The 25,388-nt window shown below is 39.4% G+C and overlaps 1 protein-coding gene across 1 annotated transcript; it reads right to left on the bottom strand.

The window, feature by feature from the left end:
- Positions 1 to 588: 588 nt before the first annotated feature.
- Positions 589 to 1,629, bottom strand: LOC118654690 (melanoma-associated antigen 10-like). The gene has a single exon (XM_036306091.1). It carries the CDS (start codon positions 1,627 to 1,629, stop codon positions 589 to 591), a length of 1,041 nt encoding a protein of 346 aa, XP_036161984.1.
- Positions 1,630 to 25,388: the final 23,759 nt, after the last annotated feature.

Below are 25,388 nucleotides of genomic sequence, written 5' to 3'. Positions count from 1 at the left end.
TCAATTCATGTTTGGGGAATAAATGATCCAGTGAGAGATTTCATTTAAGATTTAATTTCTCCTATATTTTTTAGTTGGTCAAGAAAATCTAGGTATATATAATTTAATTTTACAGAGTAAATAAATGAGTAAAAAGTTAGCTATCTTTTATGTTTTCTCCTCTGTTGCTTAAAACTACATATTTTACTGCTGGGATCTTTCACATTTATAAGGAAATTCCTTATCTAATGCCATATTATTTTGTTCTTGTTCTTGTGCTTATTGTGACTATAGTACTTCAGTGAACAAGGACTCACAAAAAGATGGGTGATTTCCTAATTTCTTTGGCTAAATTGTGAATTCTTATTCTTAAACCTGATAAACAGCTACAAATGTTTGACCATTGTTATTAATAAGCTCAGATTCTGAAGCTAGTTAAAGTTTTTATTGCAAGGAAAAACAATTTAAACAAAAAAAGATAAAATCTCCAAATCACTTATATTGAACAGGAACACTAAGGTGTTCCCTCCATATCCACCCCGACCTCCACTACTTAGAACTTTGGCTGCTGTGTTCAAATGGAGAGTGAAGAATAGTAAGCTTCAGACTTCACTCAGGGTAGGAGAAGCTGCTGGACAGGACACTTGAACTTTCATCAGTTGTGGCAATAGTATCATCAGAGGAAACTTCAGCCTGGGCTTTCTCTCTCTCATCTCTCAAAGCTTCCTCATACAAGTTTGTGAAGGATGTGGGGTCAGTCCCATTGATCCTGGCTAGAAACTTCAGGACTTTCATCTTGGTGGTTTCAGCATGGGCCCTGGGACCCCACAGGACCTCATAACGTGGAGGATCACTGTTGGGAACCTGCTGGTACTCCAGGTACTGTTCCTGCACTAGATCTTTGGTGATGAGCTTCCTGGGATCCCCATAGATAAAATTATTCTTCCCATCATGCACTCCAACCATATTCATTATTTCCAAGATTCTTTCCTCAGAGGTTCGGTTGCCCTCCATGAAGATTATGCCCAAGATGAGTATCAGGATGCCGGTCCTGGGCATGACGTGGTCATTACTCAGCATCCCATCATAGGTGAGGTCAAGTGATTTGACAAGCACATAAGAATGGCTGGTGGCATCCACTTCCTTCACTTCAATGCCAAAGATAATCTCTAGGGACTCACAGGCTTTCTTGAAGATCACAGGGAAGTGATCCTTGTGCTCTCTGATGACACTCTCTAGCATATCTGCCTTTGTGATGGGCTCCTTTGTGGCATACTTGATACTCAGGTACTGCACCAAGTCGTACACCTTATTTTGTAGCACTTCACTGAACAAGGACTCAGGATTTGGTAGAGTCTGCAAGGTACTTGGATCCTCTTCTTGGTGGCTTGATAGAGTGACTGTGTTGGCAGTGGAGGAGGAAGAGGCTCTCTGGAAACTCTGAAAAAGACTAAATTCCCCAGGGTCAGGCAAATCCTCTGGAGTGCCAGGGGTCAAAGGAGAGAGAGAGGAGAAGGAGGTGTTGGTGGTGCTGGTGGCTTCTTCCTCTTCAACTATGGGACCCTGTAAACCTACCAGGCCTTGTGCGTCCCTTGGGGCCTGAAGGTCTTCCTTAAGGTTGCAGCTGTCACTCTTCTGACCGTGAGGCATGACTTGTGTGGGGGACAGCTGGCCAACTGGGACCCACAGACCTGGAGGAGAGAGGGAGCGTGTCAGTACACTTAGCTGAGAAACGCATCCATGGTGGCTCTGACAGACAACTCACAGGTCTCCCCTTAAGGGGTGCTCTCAATTTTTTTCTTATGGCCTGTCTCCTAAGATCTAGAAGAAGTGAGATGGCTCCTCAGGGAGTAGCCAGCCAACAGAGCCAGAGGATTTCAGGGCGGATAGTACACTGGTAGGGGAGGTGGTAACTTGGCTGGCATTCAGGTTATGCACCTCACCTTGACTTTTGATACTAAATGGGTCTCTTCTGATATGCTGACCTGAGGACACATGCTTCAGACCAAGGCCCTCACCTCCCAGTTCCTATGATAATTGGGGAATACCTCAAGATGCAGATTACAGGCACAGTCCTCTTCCCCCAGTGTTGTCAGGAGGGGTGGGGACACCTGTGAAGTTTCCATTTTTCTGGAGTAGATGTTTACCTCAGTGTGCACTCTGAGTCCCAATCTTTCCAATGCCATAGTGTGGACCAGTACTCACTAACCTTTAGGACCTTATGGACCACCAGTGGTACAAGAACTACCAGTTGGTGACCGCTGGTCTGGGCTACACCACTCTGCTTAGCTCCTTTGATTTCTTAAGGAGGAAGTGAGGGGGGACCACAGCTAGACACACTTGCCTAGGGCCACCTGGGGCTGATAGCAAGCACTACATTGTTTTCTGTGGGGTCTCCTTTGTCTAGAGTAGGAGAGTCCATTATGTTATTAACAATAGAAAGACTGAAACTTAGTATATACCTATATTGCCCAAAAGCAGTCAAAATGACTGCATTGTGAAAGAATAATATCGGAGCACTCTTCACTTATGTTCCGTAGCTTTTCCAGTAACTCACTTCTATTTGACATTTCTTTCATGAATTTAGGGCGCAAAAGAAATAAAATAAACAACTTATTAGGACAAGTATCACTGCATAAAGATTCAAATAACAAGTACTAGTTTAGCTTATTGAGCAACTGCAACTTATCAAGTATCGACAATTTATCATGTACTTGTATGTTATCATGTGACAGTAATCGAAAAAAAATGAAAACTGTTATTTCAATACAGAGCCCAACTGGTCATATAAGAAATTTACTCAATTCAATAATAAGAGTCATTTGATTATTCAAAATTTCCCCCCTCCCCCCAAGCAGTCAAAATGACTGCTTTTGGGCAATATAGGTAATATATATATATATATATATATATATATATATATATATATATCAGAAATGAAGGGGGGGAGGGAACTACAATTATTAATAAACGCATTTATATGTTGTACAAAAAGTCACAAAATTCTAAGACATTGTGTCCTTATATACATAATTGTTTTAGTAATTGAAATTAAAAAGCAGTAAAAATGACTTCCTTGGGCAATCTAGTGTTAATCTTTACTCCTGAAAGTTCTTGCTCCATCCCCCACCACAGCAGACCTAACATGCATCCTCAGATTGAAGATTCCACTCTTTATGAGGAATCACTTCCCCCACCCCACATGGAAGAAGTGATAGCCTATCACACATGGCCATCTCTGCTTAGTGTCTTCCAGGTATGATATCAGGGGCTGGTACCAACTGTTCCGGGTGGGGCTGCCCTTGGGGCTCCTTCAGCATATTCAGCTTTACATCTGGAAGGACATGAGGCCACCCTTACCCCCTCACCTGCCATCTTGTCCTTTTCCCTGAGACAAAAGTGAAAAGACACCACATCCAACAACGCCTGCCTGAGGCCTCCCAGAGCTGGCAGCAAGAACAGGGCAGGTTTCTATGGAATGCACTCTCTCTGACTTGGGGAGGTACCCTCAACCCTCTTTGATACAGTCACAACTACTCCTGACAGGGCTTAGGGAACCTACATTCTGCTGACCTGAGAATCCCTCAATCAGGCCATAGCCCCAATCTCCCTGGCAACAATGTCATGGACAATCTCCCTGGCAACAATGTCATTTACAGAGATTTGGGAGAGGTGCCTCTGTTATAGGATTACCGGGCAGGAGGAATAGGGAAACTGAGACAGGAAAGTTAAAACAAAGTCAAACAGTGTGGGCAATTTACAGCCAGTTTGTAAATAACAAGCCGTTTTCTTCCCCAGCCAAGGACATGAGAACAAATGGTTTTAAAAAATCTCCTTAATGAAAGAATGCAGAAAGGGAAGGAGAAAGGGGAAAGGATAAAAAGGGGCATTTATACTCCCTGAACAGAGAAGCCAGCAGTTTCAAGGCTTGGCAAGATAAAGTTGCCAGGTGCTTCTCATGAAGTCTGGGAAGGCCACAGCAAAGTAAAAAGAGACCTTGAGAAATAATCTGTACCAAAATATTCAGCAGAAACATTTTGAGACACATAGACAGGATGGTATAGAATGCCTTGGACCCCCAGGCAACCTGCTCTTCAGATTAGCTGAGAGCCCACCTGTGCTTCATAAGCCAGATATATAGGTTTGCTTGCTTTGCTTTTTCAACAAAGGTGCATGCTTTAATTGCCTTAATAAATTGGCTTTTCACAACACAGTCAAGGTCTCTTGGATAACTTCATTCATATGAGAAGTCAAGGATCAAGGTTGGGAACAGACCTCTCCACTGGCTCAGGGGGCTGTCTGCTAACACCTCTCTGGTTTCAGTGAGAGGTGCCTATAACACCTCTGCATTACAGCTTTGACCAAGGTTGACAACAGGAGTGAGCCGATGTTGGATGTCTGATGTCAGATGTTGGTAGGTGGGGCCCTCTCTGTCTACACCAGTGGTTCTCAACCTTGGCTGCACATTAGAATCACCTGGGGATCTTCTTAAAATCCTGATTTCTGGGCCTCATCCTCTGGAAATACTTTTTCTTTGTTACTAATGTTGTGGCCTCACCCCATAACAAAGAAACAGAATTTCTGGAGGATGACGCCCAGAAATCAGGATTTTAAGAAGATTCCCAGGTGATTCTAATGTGCACCAAGGTTGAGAACCACTGATCTACACAGAAGTTTCCTTGGTCTTAGGTTCCCCACCGTATTGCTTGGCAGCACCTGGAACTCTTTCCTCTGTTGATTTGACGTTACAGCTCTGCCACTAAGCTTAACTTTCTTCAGGCTCCTAAGGCAGAAATAAGGAAGCATCACATCCAGGAACCGTTTCTGGGGCTTCCCAGGGTTGATCTTAAGGGTGGGGCTGGGGCCTCCTCTATCTACAGTGGGAGCTCCCCTCCGTCCTTCCTCAAATTTCTCACTTTGATTATTGGCAGGGCTTAGAACTTTTCGTCCTGGTGACCTGAGATCAGCCCCTTCAGACGAGGGATCCATCTCTGGGACATCCCTAATCCAGAAAAGGGAAGGAGGTACCCTTATCCTCCCAGCACTGCCCAGGGCTGACAGCAGGAATTAGGGCCAATTTCTATGGGGACCTCTCTGGTTCTAAATTGGGGGGATTTCTCAGTCTTCCTCAAGGTATTCATATTTACTCCTGACAGGGCCCACTCTGTTGGCCTAAGGATGTGTCCTGAAAATCAAGGCCATGTCTCTGAGACCTTGACATGTAACTGGGGATTGGGGGTGATCTTTCTGTCAACCAGACTTGGAGCCTCACAGGACTGATAGCAGAGGAAGGTGTCTGTGGGAAACTCCTCTGTCTGTGGTGGGAGATTTCTTCAGAACCCTTACCTTGATGACTGGCAGAGTCTGGGACTCCTCACCTTGCTGACTTGATTCTGGTTATCTTAGTTGATGCCTTATCTCCCTGGAACTCCAAAAGTCAAAGTCGGAAAACAATACCTGCAAGGATCCCCAGACTGAAAGGCTCAGAACAGGCTAGAACTCATTCTGTTCTGTAAATGCTCCTGACTCCTTAATTAAATGCTCTCTGGGAGACTCCGCCCCCCTCTGCCAGCTGGAAGCATTTACTCAAGTGCAAGTCTTTGAGAAAATGGTTTTGGTTCCCAGGTTAAATGCTAGATGGGCAAACAGCAGCAGCCATGTTAGGCGGTCGAGATTCAGAAAAGAAGCATACCTTTCTATGGGGTCTCTTCACCCACCAGACATACAGTTGGAAACATATTGTTCTAAAAGTTTATTTTCTACACTGAAGAGGTTGAGCAGCATGATGCGTGGCCTCCCTAATTTTTGAGATTATCTAATATTGCATTGTTCAGTGCAGTAATTTCAGTTTTTCTTAAGCTTCCTTGATATTAACAAATGTATTTTGCATCTCTACCAAGCATGGGTGTACCTGTTGTTCACCCTGATGCTTGCTATTCTATTTTTAGTCCATTCCTTTTATTCTATTAAAATGTTTTTATTAAAAGCACATTCTTAGTCACTAAAGTGGTTTCTGGTGGTTATTAGCATGGACTGTGGAGTCATACTTCATTAATTCAGCCAACCTTTCTGGCTATCTGATACTATACCAGGACGACTTGCATCTGTAGTCTGAGGTGATGCCTCAGATTTGTGCAATGAAGCAGGGTAGAAGTTTAGAAAGTTTACTCCTATATGTCCTGTCATCTGTTATCTATTATAGGTGATCAACAAGCCCAAACTTCACTGTTGCCTCTCACTCCTCTGAGGGAAACACAAGTACTAGTAACTAGTTCAACGCAGGGTTTCTCATGTTTTTATTTTTATTATTTAGATTTTGTTGTTGACATTTCTGATCGGCTGAAAAATTCATACTGACCCCAAAGCTCGCATACCCCAGAACCCAGAACTTATAAATTCCTCCTCCTTTGGGAAAAAGCTCTTTGTAGATATTATTAATTTAAGAATCTTTCGGTGAGTGGATTATCCTGGAGTATCTAGGTTAGCCTTCAAAGCAATCACATGTGTCCTGTTAAGAAGAAGGCAGAACAATCAAGAGAGGAGACAATGTGAATGTGAAGCAGGGAGATATTGGAAGATGCTCACCTTGAAGACTGCCATCATGTCGCCACAAGCCAAGGAATGTCTGCAGCTACCAGAAGCTGGGAGAGGCAAGGAATAGATTCTGCCCTAGAGTCCCCAGGTGAAGTGTGGCCTTTTGGGGCCCTTTGAATTTACCCCATGAAACTGATTTGGAGCATCTGGCTTCCAGAACTCTAAGAGAATAAAATTCTGTTATTTAAGCCAACCAGTTCATGGTAGTTTGATACAGCAGCCCTAGGAAACTGATATATAATCATGTATTTGTTTTCATTCTCCCCTTTAAAATTTTCCAGGCTTGATTTTGGGAGTGGAAGACAGCAATACAAACTTCATTGTCATTTTGGCAACTACAGGTAAGGCAATAAATCCGTAACTACTTTAAGGGGATTGACATGTTTACTTAACAATATTTTGCTTCACATTAGTAAATATGGTATACTTCTCTACTTATTTGGGACATTTAAAAATATTCTGAACCTCTCAGTAAACTTTTATATTTGCCTATATGAAGAGCTCATACATTTTTGTGATTTGTCACTTCTCTTAGGTAACTTTTGAAGTTGTTGCTGTGGTGAATGGGGTATTGCCTATTACATATTCTAATTAGTCATTGTTTTCATGTGTCAAATCTCTGGATTTTGTTATATTGCTCTCCCATAGAGTATCTTTTTGAACTCTCTTATTTATTTGCATATTCCACAGACTTATTCCTTTTAATTATCTAGGCAGATGGCCATATTGTTGCCAAATAGTATCTCTTTCTTTTCAATATTCATATCTCTTATTTTTATGTCCTTATCTCTGGCTTTGTGTTCCAGTGCAGTTTTGAACAGTAGTGGGGGCAGTATATCTGTCTTTTTCTGACTTGAATAAGAATGTTTCTAACATTTCAAGACTAACTATGTTTGCTGTAGAATTTAGGAAAAGAGGTTTCCTCCTATTCTTATTTTGCCAGAAGTTTGTACCATGAACTCACGTTGAATTTCTTTCAAATACGTTTTCTATATCCATTGGCACAATCAAATTGTCTTTTCCCCTCTAATTTGCTAATGTAGGAAGTTACAATTTAAAGCATTTTCTAATGTTAATCATGTTTTCATTCCTTGGGCACAGCCTGTTTGCTTATTTAATTCACTGTTGTGTTGACTATGCTATTTTATGTCAGATAGTTACTGATATATGAATAAGCTTGTCTCAAATGTTCTTTTTTGCGGGGGGTCAAGGTTCTTCTTTGTTTTTTGAATCAAGGAGAGCTGGCTAGAAAAAATGAGTTGAATAATTTCCCATTTTTTTTGTATGCTTTGGAAAAATTCACAAAAGATAGCAGTTAATTTTCCATTATCATTTGATAGAGGTGACCACCAAAATGATCTTGTTCTGGATATTTCAGAGTGGCTTGAGTTTTGAATCCAATTTCCATTTGGATTTTTCCATTGTAGTTTTTTTATTACGGATCAGTTTGGTTATTTATTTTCTAAAATGTGGTTCATTTTACGTAATATTAGAAGTTTAATGGCATAACATTTATAATAAAATGTATTGCAGAATCTCCCAAACCCATATACCAATATAGAGAATAGTATAAAGAACCCAGTATACCTGACAATCCACAATATATGGTCAATGTATTTCCAACTATCCCCCCAATATTCTCTCACCCCTCCATTTCTTCAACTAGAATAATGTGAAGCAAGTCCAAGATATAACACCTAAGTATTTCAGCATGCTATTCATTTTTTAAATTTTATTTTTCAATTACTGTTTACATTTAATATTATTTTTGTTTTAGGTTTAGGTGTACAGCATAGTGGTTAGACAGTTATGTACTTTACAAAGTGATCCCCCCAATATTTCAGGTACATACCTGGCACCATACATAGTTATTATAATATTATTGACTACATTTCCATACTGTCGTTTACATCACCATGAGTATTTATAACTACCAATTTGTACTTTTTAAGCCCTTCACCCAGCTCCCCCCTTCTAAAAAAAAGGAATCTTTTTTAAACATAAACTTAATACAATTATTATTTCTTAAAACATCTTTGTTATTAGTGTCAAATATCTAGTTATTTTTCACACTTACCTGAGAGAATACTACTTTTTAAAAAATTGGTTCTTTTAATTAATGTCCGATTATGGTATATACATTTTTATTATTTATATTCCTTGGCTTTTAGAAAAAAATAAATTTTCACCATATCATTGCTTTTCCATGGGTTGAAAAAGTTTTGTGTGTGTTTTTTAAAACTTCATTGTTGCAAGTATTACATGTGTTCCCTATTGGCCCTCATTGACCCCTTCTAGCCTGCCCCCCACTCCTGCCCCAGGCCATCACCACACTGTTCTCTGTGTCCACGGGTTATGCATAATATATGCATACAAGTTCTTTGGTTCATCTTTTCCCACCCACCTACCCACCCACCCACCCACCCACCCCACCTCGCCTTCCCTATGAGACTTGACAATCTGTTCCATGAGTCTGTGTCTCTGGATCTATTTTTTTCATCTGTTTATTTTGTTCTTTATATTCCACATATGAGTGAGATCATGTGAAACTTGTGTTTTTCTGACTGGCTTATTTTGCTTATCATAATACTCTCCAGGTCCCTCCATGATGTTTCCAAAGGGTAAAAGATCTTTATTTTTTTTACAGTTGCGTAGTATTCCATGGTATGAATGTACCACAGCTTTTTTATCCACTCATCTACTGATGGGCACTTGTATTTCCAGATCTTAGCTATTGTAAATTGCACTGCTATGAACATAAGAGTGCATACATTCTTTCTGATTGGTGTTTTGGGTTTCTGAGGACATATTCCTAGAAGTGGGATCACTGGGTCAAATGACAGTTCTGTATTTAATTTTTTGAGGAGACTCCATATTGTTTTCCATAGTGGTTGAATTCCCACCAGCAGTATCCTGGGGTTTCCTTTTCTCCACATACTCACCAGCACTTGTCATTTGTTAACTTGTTGATGATAGCCATTCTGATATGTGTGAGGTATGCCTCATTGTCATTTTAATTTGCATCTCTCTGATGATTAGTGACTTTGAGCATTTTTTTTTCATATGTCTCTTGGCCATCTGTATGTCCACTTTGGAGTAGTGTCTATTTAGGTCTTTGTCCATTTTTAAAATTGGATTGTTTTTCTTCCTTTTTTTAAAGTTGTATGAGTGCCTTATATATTTTGGATGTTAACTCCTTATCATATATGTCATTGGCAAATATGTTCTCCTATACAGTGGGCTCCCATTTCATTTTGTTGATGCTTTATTTTGCTGTGCAGAAGCTTTTCATGTTGATGTAGTCCCATTTCTTTATTTTCTTTTTTGTTTTCCTTGCCTTAGGAGAAGTATCAGCAAACATATTGCTATATGAGATTTGCTGCCTAGGGTTTCTTCCAGGATTTTCATGGTTTCACGACTTACATTTCATTTTTTTATCTATTTTGAATTTATTGTTGTATATGGTGTAAGTTGGTGGTCTAGTTTCATTTCTTTTGCATGTATCTGTCTATTTTCCCAGAACCATTTATTGAGGAGAACATCTTGACTCCTTGTGTCCCTTGTCAAATATTAATTGAGCATATGGCTTCGGTTGATTTCTGGTTTTCTATTCTGTTCCATTGATCTATGTGCCTGTTCTTTTGGCAGCACCAGGCAGTTTTCATTACAGTAACTTTGTAGTATAACTTGATGTCTGGTATTCTGATCCCTCCAACTTTATTCTTCTTTCTCAAGATGACTGTGGTTACTTAGGGTCTTTTTTGGTTTCATATATTTTTTGGAGTATTTATTCTATTTCTGTGAAATATGCCATTGGTATTTTAATTGGGATTGCATGGAATCTATAGATTGCTTTGTGTGCTATGGACATTTTAATGATGTTAATTCTACCAATCCATGAACCCAGTATATTCTTCTACTTGTGTATGTCTTCCTCTATCTTTTTTTTCAACATCCTGTACTTTTCTGTATACAAGTCTTTTACTTCATTGGTTAAGTTTATTCCTAAGTACCTTATATTTTTTTGTTGTTGTTTTTGCAGTGGTAATTGGGTTTGCTTTTTTTAGGTTTCCCTTTCTGATAATTCATTATTGGTGTATAAAAATGCCATAAATCTCTGGGTATAATTTTGTATCCGCCTACTTTCCTGAATTCATTTATTAAACTTAGTATTCTTTTGGTGGAGTCCTTAGGGTTTTCTATGTATAATATCATATCATCCATGAATAATGACAGTTTTACTTCCTCCTTTCCAATTTGGATGTGTTTTATATTTTCTTCTCATCTGTTCACGTTGGCTAAGACCTCCAGTACTATGTTGAATAAGTGGTGAAAGTGGACACCCCTGTCTTGTTCTTGTTCTTAAGGGAAATGGTTTTGTTCCTTTTCTTAAGGGAAACAGTCTTGTTTCTGTTCTTAAGGGAAATGGTTTTAGTTTTTACCCATTGAATATGATGTTGGCTGTAGGTTTGTCATATACGGTCTTTATTATGTTGAGGTAAGATCCCTCTATTTCTACTTTGCTGAGAGTTTTTATTAAAATTTGGTGTTGGATTTTGTCAAATGCTTTTTCTGCATCTATTAATATGATCATATGATTTTGTCTTTCAATTTGTGATGTACCACATTTATTGATTTTTGAATATTATACCATCCTTGCATCCCTGGAATAAAACCCAATTGCTCATGGTGTATGATCTTTTTAACATATTTCTGGATCAGACTTGCTAATATTTGGTTGCGGATTTTAGCATCTATGTCCATCAGGGATATTGGACTCTAATTCTCATTCTTTGTAGTGTCTTTATCTGGTTTTGGAATTTATGATAATGGTGGCCTCATAAAAAGGAGGTTGGGAGTGTTCCTTCCTTCTGGATTTTTTGGAACAAAACAAATTTGAAGAACTTAATCTACTCAATTTGAAAACATACTATAAAACTATACTGATCAAAGAGTGAAGTATCGATTGAAGTATTGGTATAAAGATGACTTGAATAGCATTGAGAACGTGGAAATAAGCACTTAAGTTTACGGTCAATTGATTTTTGATAAAAAGGCCAATTCAATGGAAGAAAGGACAGTTTTTTCAACAATTGGTGGTAGAAAAATTAGGTATCTACATGCACAAAGTTATAAATTGGAGTCATCAAAATTAAACACTTTTCACTTCAGAACACACCATTAAAAATGAAAAGACAACACATAGACAAGGAGAAAGTACTTGCAAATCATGTATTTGCTAAAGAACTCATAACCAGAATAAACAAAGGACTCATCTGTATATATAAAAGGCCCACGACCAAATGGTGGAACTACCAGAACCACTAGTTGACCATTCGTTATGATGCGCACTGAACACCAGGGGCAGATGCTCAATGCAGGAGCTGCCCCCCTGTGGTCAGTGCACTCCCACAGTGGAAGCGCCACTCAGCTGACCAGGGTGAGCGAAGCTCCCCCAGTGGGCTGATCCCCACAGGCCATGTCCCCCACCAGTGCATGAATCTGTGCACTGGGCTGCTAGTAATTCAATAATAATAAAAAAAATCTAATAATAAATAGGTAAAAGGTTTAAATGAACATTTTACCAAAGAAGATACATGAAAACATTTTTAAAAGGCTGCTAATTCCATTGGAGAAATTCAAGAAAATACCATAATGTAAGATACCACTTTATACCCACCATAATGGCTAAAATATTTAAAAAAAAAAGATAAATGCTTATATAATTTTAGATAAATTGGAACTTTTATATATGACATTTGACATTTCAATTGTTTAACCACTTTGGAAAATAGTTAATTTCCTTAAAAATTAAAACATTAACTTAGAACAACATTTAGTAAAAGAGCTAATGTCTACACAAAGACTTGTAAGTGAACATGCAAAGCAGCATTATTCATAATAGCCCAAAAGTGGAAGCAACCCAAATGTTCATAAGCTAATGAATAGATTTTTAAAGAGCAGTAAGTCCATATAATAAAATTACATTCTTCAATTCAAAAGGACAAACTACTAATGCATTATAAATCATGGTAGAACCTCAAAAATATTATGCTAAATTTCAGCGGTTTTCAACTTGTGGGTCGTGACCCCTTTGGGGGTCGAACGACCCTTTCACAGGGGTTGCCTTAGAACATCGGAAAACACATATATAATTACATATTGTTTTTGTGGTTAATCACTATGCTTTAATTAGGTTCAATTTGTAACAATAAAAATACATCCTGCATATCAGCTATTTACATTATGTTTCATAACAGCAGCAACATTACAGTTAAGAAGTAGCAACGAAAACAACTTTATGGTTGGGTCACAACATGAGGAACTGTATTTAAAGGGCCAGAAGGTTGAGAACCACTGATTCTAGAGACTTTCCTATCCACTTTCAGCATATGAAGACACAGCAAGAAGGCTATGAACCAGGAAGTGGGTCTTCACCATAATGCGACCAGGCTGGTGCCTTGATCTTGGAGTTTCCAGCTTCTGGGACTGTGAGAAATAAATTTCTGTTTTTATAAGCCAGGCAGCCTCTGGTATTTCATTATAGCAGCTTGAACAAACTAAGACAGGGGGTCATACAAATGTCTTAAAACTAGATTTTGGTGAATGTTGCACAGCTTTATAAATTTACTAAAAATCATTGTATTTATACTTATAATTGGTATGTTTTATGGCATGTAAATTATAGTTTATTATTAAAGCTATAAAAATATAAATCAGCTAATACTCATAACAATAAGTCTGATTAATTGTTAGTCACCATTAGCCTGGAGGGGTAAAAGTGGCATTGTGCATATTAGTGCCATTAACCATTGGCCAGATTGTTATCTATTTTTTTTTAAATGTTGCTAATTCTTACACTCATGTCAATGACCAATAAATATGATCACTCACTATGCTTTGGTGGCTCAAGAAGAACTTTTATGAAATGAGTTGTATCCTATTAGGCCACCAGAGCTGAATCATTGTCTGATCTTGCCCTTGAACAACTCAGGGGTAATTACAAAAGTGACTTAATCCCTTTACATAACAAAGTCTTAATTTAATGGTGACCCATGAAACTAGTAAGTTGTCTGGTAATAGACATTTGTAATTGAGAACATGAAAAGAACATCAGTTTTATTGAATTAGGAAGCCAGGTCTGACTTATAAATCTCTGTTTTCCAGATAATATTTGGCATAAAACAGTGAGTAAGCTTTATTTTGAGGACCCTCTTCCAGGTTACAAAACGCTTTCTTCTCATTGATTCCTTACATGTGGAAAGGGCACTAATCCTATTCATGAAGAATCCACTGTCATGACCTAGTTACCTCAACAAAGCCCAACCTCTTAATAACATCACATTGGAGGATAGGATTTCAAGGTATTAACTAACTTCGTAAGGACACAAACATTCACTCCATCATACTCACTGTAACCACAAGATGATGTCCATAATCCTCAACCTAATACAAACACACCTAGGGTTTGTAACTTCCTCCTACAGCATCTGCTCCAATCACCCCATCTATGGACTAGATTCCAGCCACACTCACCTTCTCACTATTCCTTGAGAAAATTTAAGCTCTTTCAGAACTACATTCATTGCATACGTGATTCCCTTGGCTAGTACTATTTAATTTTTCTTTCCAGGAACAGCTAAAATAGCACCTCTTTTATGAAGCTTCCTCAAACATCCCCATTCCATTTTCCCCCCTCTCCAATTCACACAGCTATTTATACTTATTTTGTTGCACTTATTACAGTGTATTATATATTTTATACCTGGTAAATTGTGCATTTCTCAAGGAAGAGACCATACCTATCTATGTTTTTATCCCTATGCCTCAGTATAATACATGGCACCTGGTAACTATTGAGTTACTGGATAAAAGAGTCAAGGATTAATGAGGTGCAGTTGCTATTACTGTCTTTTAAAATATACACAGCCCCAAATCTCCAAGTCAAATCCTCTTTCAGAGGACGATAAATATGACAGGTTGGCATGCATGCAGTCTGTGAGAGGACAGTGTTTAGAGAAGAGAGTGGTGAAATATAGAACTGGGGTGTCTAAAATATTGTTGTCATGTATCCTATATAATAAAAGCCTAATATGCAAATTGACCAAACAGCAGAATAACCTGTGGAATGACTGGTTACTATGATGTGCTCTGACCACCAGGTGGCAGGCACTCAACTCAGGAGCTGTTCGAAGCTCTCAGACCCCAGGCCAGTTAAGCAGGTGCCAGCAGGGGCACCCTATCGCCCTGCTGATGGCCCCAAAGATTCCCCTGATCACCAGCCAGTCCTAGGGACTCTACCCATGCACGATTTCATGCATCGGGCCTCTAGTTCATATATATGTGGCATCTGAAGTCAGAACAATCACATTTATAGGTAAAAGAAAAAAAAAATTAACCATGTGAAGTCATACAAGTGTTTATTAATTTGATTGTGGGAAACCTTTCACAATTTATACTTATATCAAATTACCACATTGTACACGTTAAATATATAATAATTTTGTCAATTATACACCAGTAAACCTGGAAGAGAAATGCACAGATGAAATGCTAATAATAGTTTTAGAAATTTTCTTTAGATATTTAAAAAAATATGCTTTAACTACCAATAAATAGCTTTTGAAATTTTATCTTGTGATGAAATTTAGAACTGCTTATAATATCCATTGCCAGAATCACCACCTAGACTCTTATCATAAATGTCATTTCCTTTGAAGTAATCAAAATAGTAATAATAACTGATACATATAGATCATCAGCTACACAACAGTCATTTTGCTAGTTGCTTTGCAATTCTTTCAAAACTTAATATACCAACAATATGAGATGGGTAAATTGAGACCCAAAAAGCTGTTCCAAATAGTTCACGATTAGTTAAGTGAGAGAGCCAAGATGTGAATACAGATTCATCTTAACAAAGTTCACAATCAGTTTTCAATATTGTGAAGATTATTTTGCTTCATAGGCATTAAAGGGAACTAGAGTTAGACAAGAATATTATATGTATATTTAAATATATATATATATTATAAATAAAGGTGAATTGTATGTACAAGTTGTCTCAGAAATAATTGCAAATTTGGTCACCAAGTAATTACAACAGATTCCTTTAGAAATAGTACAATAGTTATTCTAGCAGTAAATATTAGCTATAGTTACATATGCAGGCATTTTTCTATTGCATATTAATAGACTATTCCACATATAATAAGTGAGAAAAATATAAGCCAGCAGTTTTGGATATTGACTTTTAAAGAGATCTAAAAACTGAAAAAAATTTGCTTCACAAAGTATATCTTTATTGAACAGAAAGAACAACCTAAACACTGAAGAATAAAGTCAAATCTAGAAGCAGTCATTTAATTTTTGTTTGTGCCTCAATGCACTTGAATTGCTATTTTAATAGTATCAGAAAAAATGTGTCTGTATACGTAAATTCCAAAAACACTTTGCATTACATTTACATAAGCACTTATGGCACTATTTAGGACAAATATGCAGTATTCAGCATATTTTGGAGCAGCAGAATTTGAATTATTATCAAAAGGATCTTTCATGTCTAAATATGAGTCATGTTCTTTCAAATAGAAAAGTAAAATGTTAGTATATGCTTGCTGGAAAAATACTATCATAATAATATATATTAAAACCATGACAAATAAACTAATAAGGTCATGAATAAAAACATAATAACTATTTGAAAATAGTTTTAAAGAAAGATATCTGTTATCTACATAATCCTAATATACAAAGAGCCAGGTGCTGTCACGACCAAATGGACGACCAGTCACCATGAAGTACATGGAGCACCTCTCGGTAACCCCCGCCCCCCTCCCCTCCTGCACTCTAGCTGCTCACCATGACCAGGGGTGGTGGTGGGGATCCCTTGGGGGGTGGAGGGGTGGTGATGGGTGGGACTGGGGATTGTTGAGCTGTGGCAGTGGCAGCAGGCTGCTTCGTGGGGCAGCAGCAATCTCAGTGGAGCAGTCACAGGGTGTGGGGGCTTTGTGGAGCAGTAACCTGGTGGCAGCGAGTTTCTTGGAGCAGTCACTGCGTGGGGGGAGTTTTATGAAGCAGTCATGGGGCAGACAGGGCATCACAGAATAGTTGCAGGGCAGGGGGAATTTCGCGAAGCATTAGAGGGGTTGGGGGGAGCCTCACAGAGCAGTTTCTGGGCAGGGGGAGTTTCACAGAGCAGTCATGGGGTGGGGGGAATTTTGCAGAACATGGCAGGTTGAGAGGAGACTCCTGGAGCAGTGTGAGGGTGGGCGGAGCCTTGTGGAGTAGTTGAGAGGCCATGAGCATCTAGGAGCATCCTGGGGTGGGAGCTTCACATAGCGTCACAGGGTGGCAGAGGCCAAGGATGGAGACCAGGCTAGGCCTAAGGACCCTAACTGCGCACGATTTTGTGCACGCTGGGCCTCTAGTATATAATAATAGAATATTTTGTACATCTGCTTGAGGATGTAGAGAGCTGGAAAGAGTATCATTCCCACTTTGCCATTTTAAAAAGCTAAAATTATATTTAAATTCTTATTTTTTCATGAAGTCATGAGGGATATGAGAGTGCAGGACAACCAAGTGTCTCAAAATCTGAGGAAAATATGTAAGCCCTGGCTTACTTGGAGATGTCACAACCAGATAAAATAGAATTCACCTAGGGTGATCAACAAATTGGTGGAGACTTGTGTGTATGTGCAGACCACAAAAATTGGGAAAGTCTGCAATATCTTGAAGGCTTTTTCTGCATGTACCTTACCAGGTACTCACAGAAAATATTAGAAAGAGTCTTTAGAACGTTCCCCGTATGATGCAGACCAGAAGGAGAAAAGAAAAGAAAAAATACCCTTGCATTTAGGACATTGGTGAAAGGCCATTATAGTTGTTTAAAGGGAACATACTTTAAAATATCTATTCTGGGGGAGGGCCAGGAACGAGTGCTGGGTCTAGAACTACAGCTGGAGGAAGAATAAGAGGACTGAGAAGGCTAGGCCTCTGAAACCTAAGCATCCGGGCTGCCTGCCTGTGAGGGGAATATAAGCTTATCAATAGCACATTCATACTATTTTTTGTATAGCTTCAATCTATTCATGAGAAATCATCCGATAAAATTAAATTGAGGGACATTAAATAATGTATATAACTAATACTCTTCAAATTTGTCATTGTCCTGCAAGGTCAGGAAAGAGGACTGTCATGAATTAGAGGGAACTAAGAAGACAGAAAACTAAATGCAATATGCTATCATGGATTGCATCCTGAAACAGAAATAGGACTGAGTAGGAAACTGGTAGAATCTGAATACAGTCTATGGTTTAATTATATTGTATGTATTTTTTAATCTTTTAGTTTTCATAATTGAACTATGATTATGTGAGATGTAAGCATTAGGGGGAGCCAGATGAAAGGTATACAGTAACTTTCTATACTATATGTATAACTTCTGGAATTTTAAAATGATCTCAACTGTACATAATACCTTGTGGTCTCAGCTATATATTTCAAGGATTTTTATTTTATTTTTTGCCTTACATTTCTCTGTTTTCTATTAGGAAGTTCTTCAGGTTTCCCATTTTTCCATATTGATGGTAATAAAAACACTCATATACTCTTAAGCAGGGGTCCTCAAACTAAGGCCCGCGGGCCACATGCAAATACAAATATTGTATTTGTTCCCTTTTTTTTTAACTTCAAAATAAGATATGTGCAGTGTGCATAGGAATTTGTTCATAGTTTTTTTTTTTAAAAAACTATAGTCTGGCCCTCCAACGGTCTGAGGGACAGTGAACTGGCCCCCTGTTTAAAAAGTTTGAGGACCCCTGCTCTTAAGTGTTCACTAAAGTTGTTTTGACAGTGTGCCCAGGTTACTAGTGATTTACTTTATGGTGAATACACTAACAACTTTCAAATATTTTCTTAGTATTATTTAATATCACTCAATATACAACCATCCTCCTTGAAAGACTTTTCCTTTAGGTTCTATGATACCATACTCTTCTGATTTTCCTCACACTTCTCTCTCTAGTCATGCTTTCTCAGGATTCTCTGCAGATATGTTTCTTTGTTGAGGTTATCCCTACACTTAGAAATCTCCTTTTGTTCATCTTCTCTATCTAATAGATCACTCAGTCTTGTTGATTTTATTTCTTAAATGCCTTTTGTATTTGTTCATTTATTTCTGTATTCACTAAGCTTGTCTTTGTCCAGGAAAACACTGTCACAATCAGTCCAATGGTCTCTTGATTGCTCTCTAGGCCTCTGGCCCATTCATCTCCTTGTAATTGTTCAAAAACAAACCTGATCATGATAAGTGCATGCGTACAGTCCAACATTTTCCACATGCCCCTCAGCATAGTTTTCAAGGCCCTTATTTTTTTAAAATTTTACTTTATTATTGAAAGTACTACAGATGTCCCCTTTTTTTCACATTCACCCCCCTTCCACTCTGCACTGGCCCTTCCCATATTGCCTGTGTCCATGTGCTATGCATATCTATCTATCTATATAAAAACCTAAGCAACCATTACTACAGGGCAACTGAAGGACTGGTCGACTGGTCACTATGATGTGCACTAACCATTAGGGGCACACGCTCAATTCAGGAGCTGCCCCCTGGTGGTCAGTGTGCTCCCACAGCCAACTTCCTGTGGCCTGGTCAACCTTCCCTGTTCCTCCCCGGGCTGGCAGGCCCAAATCGCCAAGGAGGCCTAGGGACCCCACCTGTGCACATTTTATATATATACTAGAGGCCCAGTGCTCACACCGGGGTGGGTAGGTTGTGCGTGCGCCTTGCAGCTTCCTTTAGTGCCTCAAGCTCCAGCAGCAGTGGCAGCAGTGGCTGCAGTGGCACCCACATGAACAATCCCAAGCAGGCAGTGCATTCCATCAGTGGCTGGCCTGGTGCTCATGCATGGAGGTGAAGTCGCTGGCAACTGCTTTCCCACAGACCTGAGCCCCGGAGCAACCTGGAATGAGCTGGTGATCTCAATGACCTGACAGCCTGAGGTGGAGGCAACGTTCGGCCTGGGGACTGTCAAACAGGCAGAAGATAGAGGCTAGGCCTAGGGACCCTACCCACACGATTTTGTGCACTGGGCCTCTAGTATGCATATAAATTCCCAGGTTAATCACTCCCCACCCACCACCCACCCCTGCCTTCCTTCTGAGATATGTCAGTCTGTTCTATGTCACTGGAACTATTTTGTTCATCAGTTTATTTTGTTCATTAGATTCCATATAGGAGTGAGATAATGGCCCTTCTTAATGTAACTCCTACTCACTTCTCCAGTCTTGCTATTTTCACCTTTAAGATTTCTTCTTTTGTTATATTCAGAATAGCATTCTCTCTTGTATGAGGACCTTTGTAGGTATGTATCACCTCCACCCTTGGGACACTGTTCCTTGTTCTCCCTGCTTTGTCACCTGCTTAATCCATATCCCTCCTTTACATCTCTCCTTTGATATTATGTTCTCTGCAGGCTATCATCTTTTACTCCAGGACTGGGTAAATGCCCCATTATACAAACTTCTGTTGAAACCTCTAACTGCCTCTATCAAAGCACTTATTGAACCACTTCAGATTGCTTATTTGTTTGTATGCAACACTTAACTGTAACTTCATGAAGAGCAGCAACCTTGTCTTGTTCTTTGTGTTATCCCCAGAACAGCACTCAATACTTTTTTTGTTGAGTGAATAAAAAAATGCCATTAGGAGAGAGATACAACATCATCCATGAGTGACACTGCAAATGAGGCTCTGGGCTTGGTTAAGCATTTTTATCAATCAACCTTCATGATTTGTGGACTAATTCTCATTATACTATTCTGAATGCATATGCCTTTTCTGCATCCTTTCTGTCATGTAACCATTTTACCATTTTCACTATATCTGGAAGAGTCAATAAATGGAAGACAAGGCAATGACATTTATGGGGCCTTTCCATAAAGCACTCACATCATGGACAATGTCTGCTACACATTCCACTGTTTAACATATTGCTTACCCTCAGCTAGTGTGATTGAATTAATTGAAAAATATACTTGTTTTGCTTTTGTTTGTTTTGAGAGTGTTGGCAAGTGGTCTGAAAGTGTGGATACATAGTAGATAATCTATGGTGAGACCATGGCTTCTTATTATTTCTTCATTAGGGGACACCATTTATAGCTCTTTGCCCTTGGCATTTATTTTCTCCTTGTTCAATAGAGATGTTGCACAGCAGTCAGTAAATTAGTAATTGTTTCAATATCTCAATTTGGGGATAGTCTTCATAATGTAGACACACAGAGGCTCATGCCAAGAGGATGAGGTCATGTACTTGGACATATTAATTTTTTATTTGAGCCTTTTATTTCTTCAGCCAGGGAATTCAAGTAATTCATTTTTTAGCCTATACTACCCTGTTTAATTGTTGATTTTTTTAATGCTTTGCATCATTTTGGCAATTAGGCTATAAAATTTTCAAGGGTAATGAGCAAATCTATTGCTTTTCACATATGATTTACTTGATAAATTTTTAAAGATGAACATCATGTAGTCTATGATTTTGTATATTACATATCATGGTGTTTTATGCAATAATAATAAATACAAGTGTATTTATTAAATATCTGCCATATTCTAGGTACATGGATGCATGACTTTATTTGAGCCTCAAGGTATCTCAAGGTCACATAGTTGTAGCCAGGATTGAAACCTAATTTGACTGATTTTGAAACCTGTGCTCATTGTACTGCTCAGTGGTTTAAAATGTTTTCCCATGGACCATTTTTTTAAAAAAGTATTTTCCAAGCACAGTTTATAAAGACAAATCAGAACTGCTTTGTTGAACCAGGGAATCAAACCTAATCTTGATTGCCCCTTTCCTCACTTTCCACAGTGACCACTGTGACCTAAGGCTTTGATTCACCTGAGTTGCAGAATGTGAAGTTGGAAAACAACTTCCTATTTCTTGTTACCTCTTTGCATGACCATTTCTTATTTGTTATTTGGATATGAAATGATGAAATCACATCTTATTCTTGTCGCACTTTCCTTATGAAGAGAGAATGTTTTATGAAATAAACATTTCTAGGTAACTGCTTTAGCCAAGTGCTATAGGTAGCTCATAATAATTTAAATAGCAATGCAGATTTTGTTTCCCTCAGCAGGGGTTTCTAGCAAAATGCACATTTGCATTTCTAAGTAATGAGGAATACCTGGAGAAACAATTGGGAACAATGGCAATTCCCTGCAAATGAAATTTAGGTGATTGCAAAAATATAGTTCAGCATGAGGAAAAGCCTATATATAGAGACAAGCTGGTTTACAATTAAATTGAACTAAATGAAAACCATTAAATTGACTTCTCCCATTTTCAATCTATAAAACTGAAATGCAATTTATAATGAATGCCTAATGCTGGATTGGCTGGTGTACATTTCAGCCACTTTCAGGTTGGTTTGAAACAAAGATAGAAGCCAGGAGCCAGGTGTCAAAGCTGTGGATAAGGATCCTGGAATCACAACAGAGTGGGGAACAACAAATTAAAGTAGAGAGTAGGGGTTCGTACTAGATAATGTTTAAGAAGATACACTATGATCTTAAAGGGCTAAAGTTAAGCCCAGTTTCTAATATTATTTATCTTATAATTTTCTTTAATGATATTGTAAGTCAAATAGTATTGTTATTTATATACAAATGCATGTAAAAAGATCATGTATTATAACCCACTACTGTGTCTTCAGATTTCTTCACTCCTGTTTTCTCTTCATGACGAAAAAAATGGTTGCAGAAACACATTCCTTGTAACTTGGGTAAAAATATTCTGAGAACATAGTAACTAAAATGACAGAAGTTGCAAAAGGCAGTAAAGAGGAATACTACTTGCAATGCTTATGGATTTGAAATCTCATGAGCTACCATATATGATTACAAACAAGTCTCTAACCATGCTAAGACACATTCTTCTCTTTAAAAATGAGGATATTTTGAGAATGGGCACAAGAGTGTGATAAAAAAAAAAAAAGTCCTAAAGCCTCTACTAACTGGTAGAACTATTATACTGTAACTTCCATTCCTATTCCATAAGTTACAAGTCTCATGATCAAACCCAAAATCAATGGGATGGAGCAGTATATTCTGCTTGCAGGGAAGGCATGACAAGAGATAGAAGGGAATAATTGTGAATAAACAGTACCTACTGTTGTGCCCAGATTTCAAGGTTCCCAAAAAGCCCATCAGGGAGCCAGCGAGTCCGATGCAAAAGCAAAGAGGCCTTCATTTCGAACTAGTTCGGCTCCCGGACCACACTCACTGATACAACAACGGTAAGCCCAGTGGCCGCGAGAGAGTGAGGCCTGATGGGATTGTGGGTTTTATAGTAAGGGCAGGGGAGGGGACTGTGGGCCCCGCCGATTGGCCAGGCGCAAGTCGGGTCTTGTTACACAGGATGTGGTCATCTCTCTGGCGTGCACGTCCCTTGATTGTCATTGGTTAGTCCAGAGAAATCCTGGGTGTGGCCAGCAGAGGCCTGGGCCTCCGGGAAGAAGCCCCCGCCAAGCACATGGCTCTGCCCAAAAATGGAGGACCCAGGGCAAGATGGAGGGCGCAGTCCTCGCCCCTCCCAGGGCGAGCTGAGCCCGGGCTCCAGGGGCCAGTCCGGTTGCCGGCGGTCCAGCAGATCGACCAGTCCCAGCCCAGACAGGAAGTCCACATCCTCCGTCTCGTCCCCGGGGGCGCTGGCGATCGCCTCCTCCTCCATCTCCTCGGGCAAGGGCACACGCCCCGCCCCGCCACCGCTGCTGCTGCGTGGGTCCGGTCCGGGGGCGGCGGGCGGGTGGCCTGCGCCGGGCTCCCGCCGTGGGCTGGGGAGTCGGTGCCCGAGGCCGCCAGCAGTGTGGTCAGGCTATGCCTCATGGGGCCCGGCGGCTGGCCCATGTAGGCCCCGAGATGACTCGCCCTTTCACCTACCATTTTAAGATAACCATTGTTAAAATGTTTGTGTATAGCTTTCATACTATGCATATTTGATCTGAATTTTGATGGACAAATAGACAATAGCAGTAATCTAAATGTTTTAATTTTTCATTCATAAATATATCACCTCTCTATAAAAGTTTCTATAAGCTTAAACTAAATATCCATACATCCCAAGTTTCTTTTCTAAATATTACAAAGGTTCAGAGATCTAGTTCTATAATTTTAGCAGTAATATTTTTTTATCTTTCAAGTTTCATTACAAACCTGATTTAAATGAATGTTGGAACATCCTCAATGAGAATGAAGTTCAAGTTAAGTCATAACTATTTTAACCATTTTGTTCATTTAATCATAATTCATTTGACTATTTAGAAAAAAAATCACTTATCTACCTAATTATTTCTACATCAGCCTACCTATGTGTTATAAAACTTACAGCAAGACAAGTGACAGAGAAATTTGTTCTGATTAACAGTGCTGTACCTGAACATATTTCTGGTATTCTAATAATAATGAGTTCACATAAGAGACTAATTTGAAATACTCCCTCAGTGTTTAATGTAAAACAGTGCACCCTGAAAGAATGCTCGCTCTCTTGCTCTCTCTCTCTCTTTCCCTCCCTCTTCCTCCCCCCCCCATTAATTTTTAGAGAGAGTGGGATGGAAGGAGGGAAGGGGAGAGAGGTAGAGAGAGAAACATTGATGTGAGAGAAACACATCAATTGGTTGCCTTCTGCACGTGCTCTGACCAGGGCCAGGGATTGAGCCTGCCACCTTTTGGCACACAGGCTGACACTCTGACCACTGAGCAACACTGGCCAGAGTTCAAAGAATGCACTCTCAATATAAATACGAAATGAGGAAGGATGAGCTTCCCCAGTGAAATTAATGACTTATTTGTCAATCCTTTTGTTTGAAAACACATTTTAAAATGTTAATTGCTGTCATGATTTTTCGTATTTGTAGAAGCCATACTGGTTGCCAAACAAGACTCATATGCTATGAAGATAGGCCCTGAAAGCACTTCAAGGCAAATACCGTGCAGCTTCTAAAAAGTCCTATGTAGTGTTTTTCTTAATAGATACTAGCAGACATCCCAGGAACTAAAGGGTGGGAGAAATAGATACATTGTTAATTCCATCCCTGCTAAAGTATGGCTTTGCTGTCCAGAATCTGCCTTTATAAAATACTAGAGCCCTGGTGCATGGATTCATGCACTGGTGGGGTCCCTCGGCCTGGCCTGCCCCCTCTTGCAATCTGGGACCCCTCAGGGGATATTGGAGAGACTCCCTTCCTGCCGGAGTCCATTCATTGTCTTCACTAGCTGAGTTTAGACAGAGACCCCCAAAAGCTAGTAACCTTTGAAGTCCTAGCAAAGGTCAGGACTGTGCACCACCCAGTTAATCTGGGAACCACCCAGTTAATTTAGGTAATAATAGTTGAAGCATCAACCCCACCTTAGTTCACTTAATTCCTTAGATACTTGTGTAGATCCTTGTTGATTATTGTTGATCAGATACTCTGCCCATTCCTGGAAATCATCTACTGATGAGCTAATCAGATACTCTGTATATTCCTGGAAATTGTCTGCTGATCTGTGTGTCATTGAAACCTCCTTACCCTAAGGGCTACTCCAGATCAATAAAAGATTGGAGCGGCCTGAGCATCGGTGGAAGTCCTTTGGGACTTGCCCGCCTGGTCCCCCAATATTGCAAAATTATCTCGTGTCATTTCTCTCTCATTTGTTGTGCAGCTCCTCTTTCAGATACCAAACCCTACTCCATGCAGAATGTGGAGGGAGTCCACGACATCTGGCGCCCAATGTGGGGCAGGATTTGGCTTTAAAAAAGTAGATT

This window comes from Myotis myotis, unplaced genomic scaffold, assembly GCF_014108235.1.
Source record: "Myotis myotis isolate mMyoMyo1 unplaced genomic scaffold, mMyoMyo1.p scaffold_m19_p_4, whole genome shotgun sequence".
In the NCBI taxonomy this organism is placed as follows: Eukaryota; Metazoa; Chordata; class Mammalia; order Chiroptera; family Vespertilionidae; genus Myotis; species Myotis myotis.
This window is presented reverse-complemented; position numbering and strand designations above follow the sequence as displayed.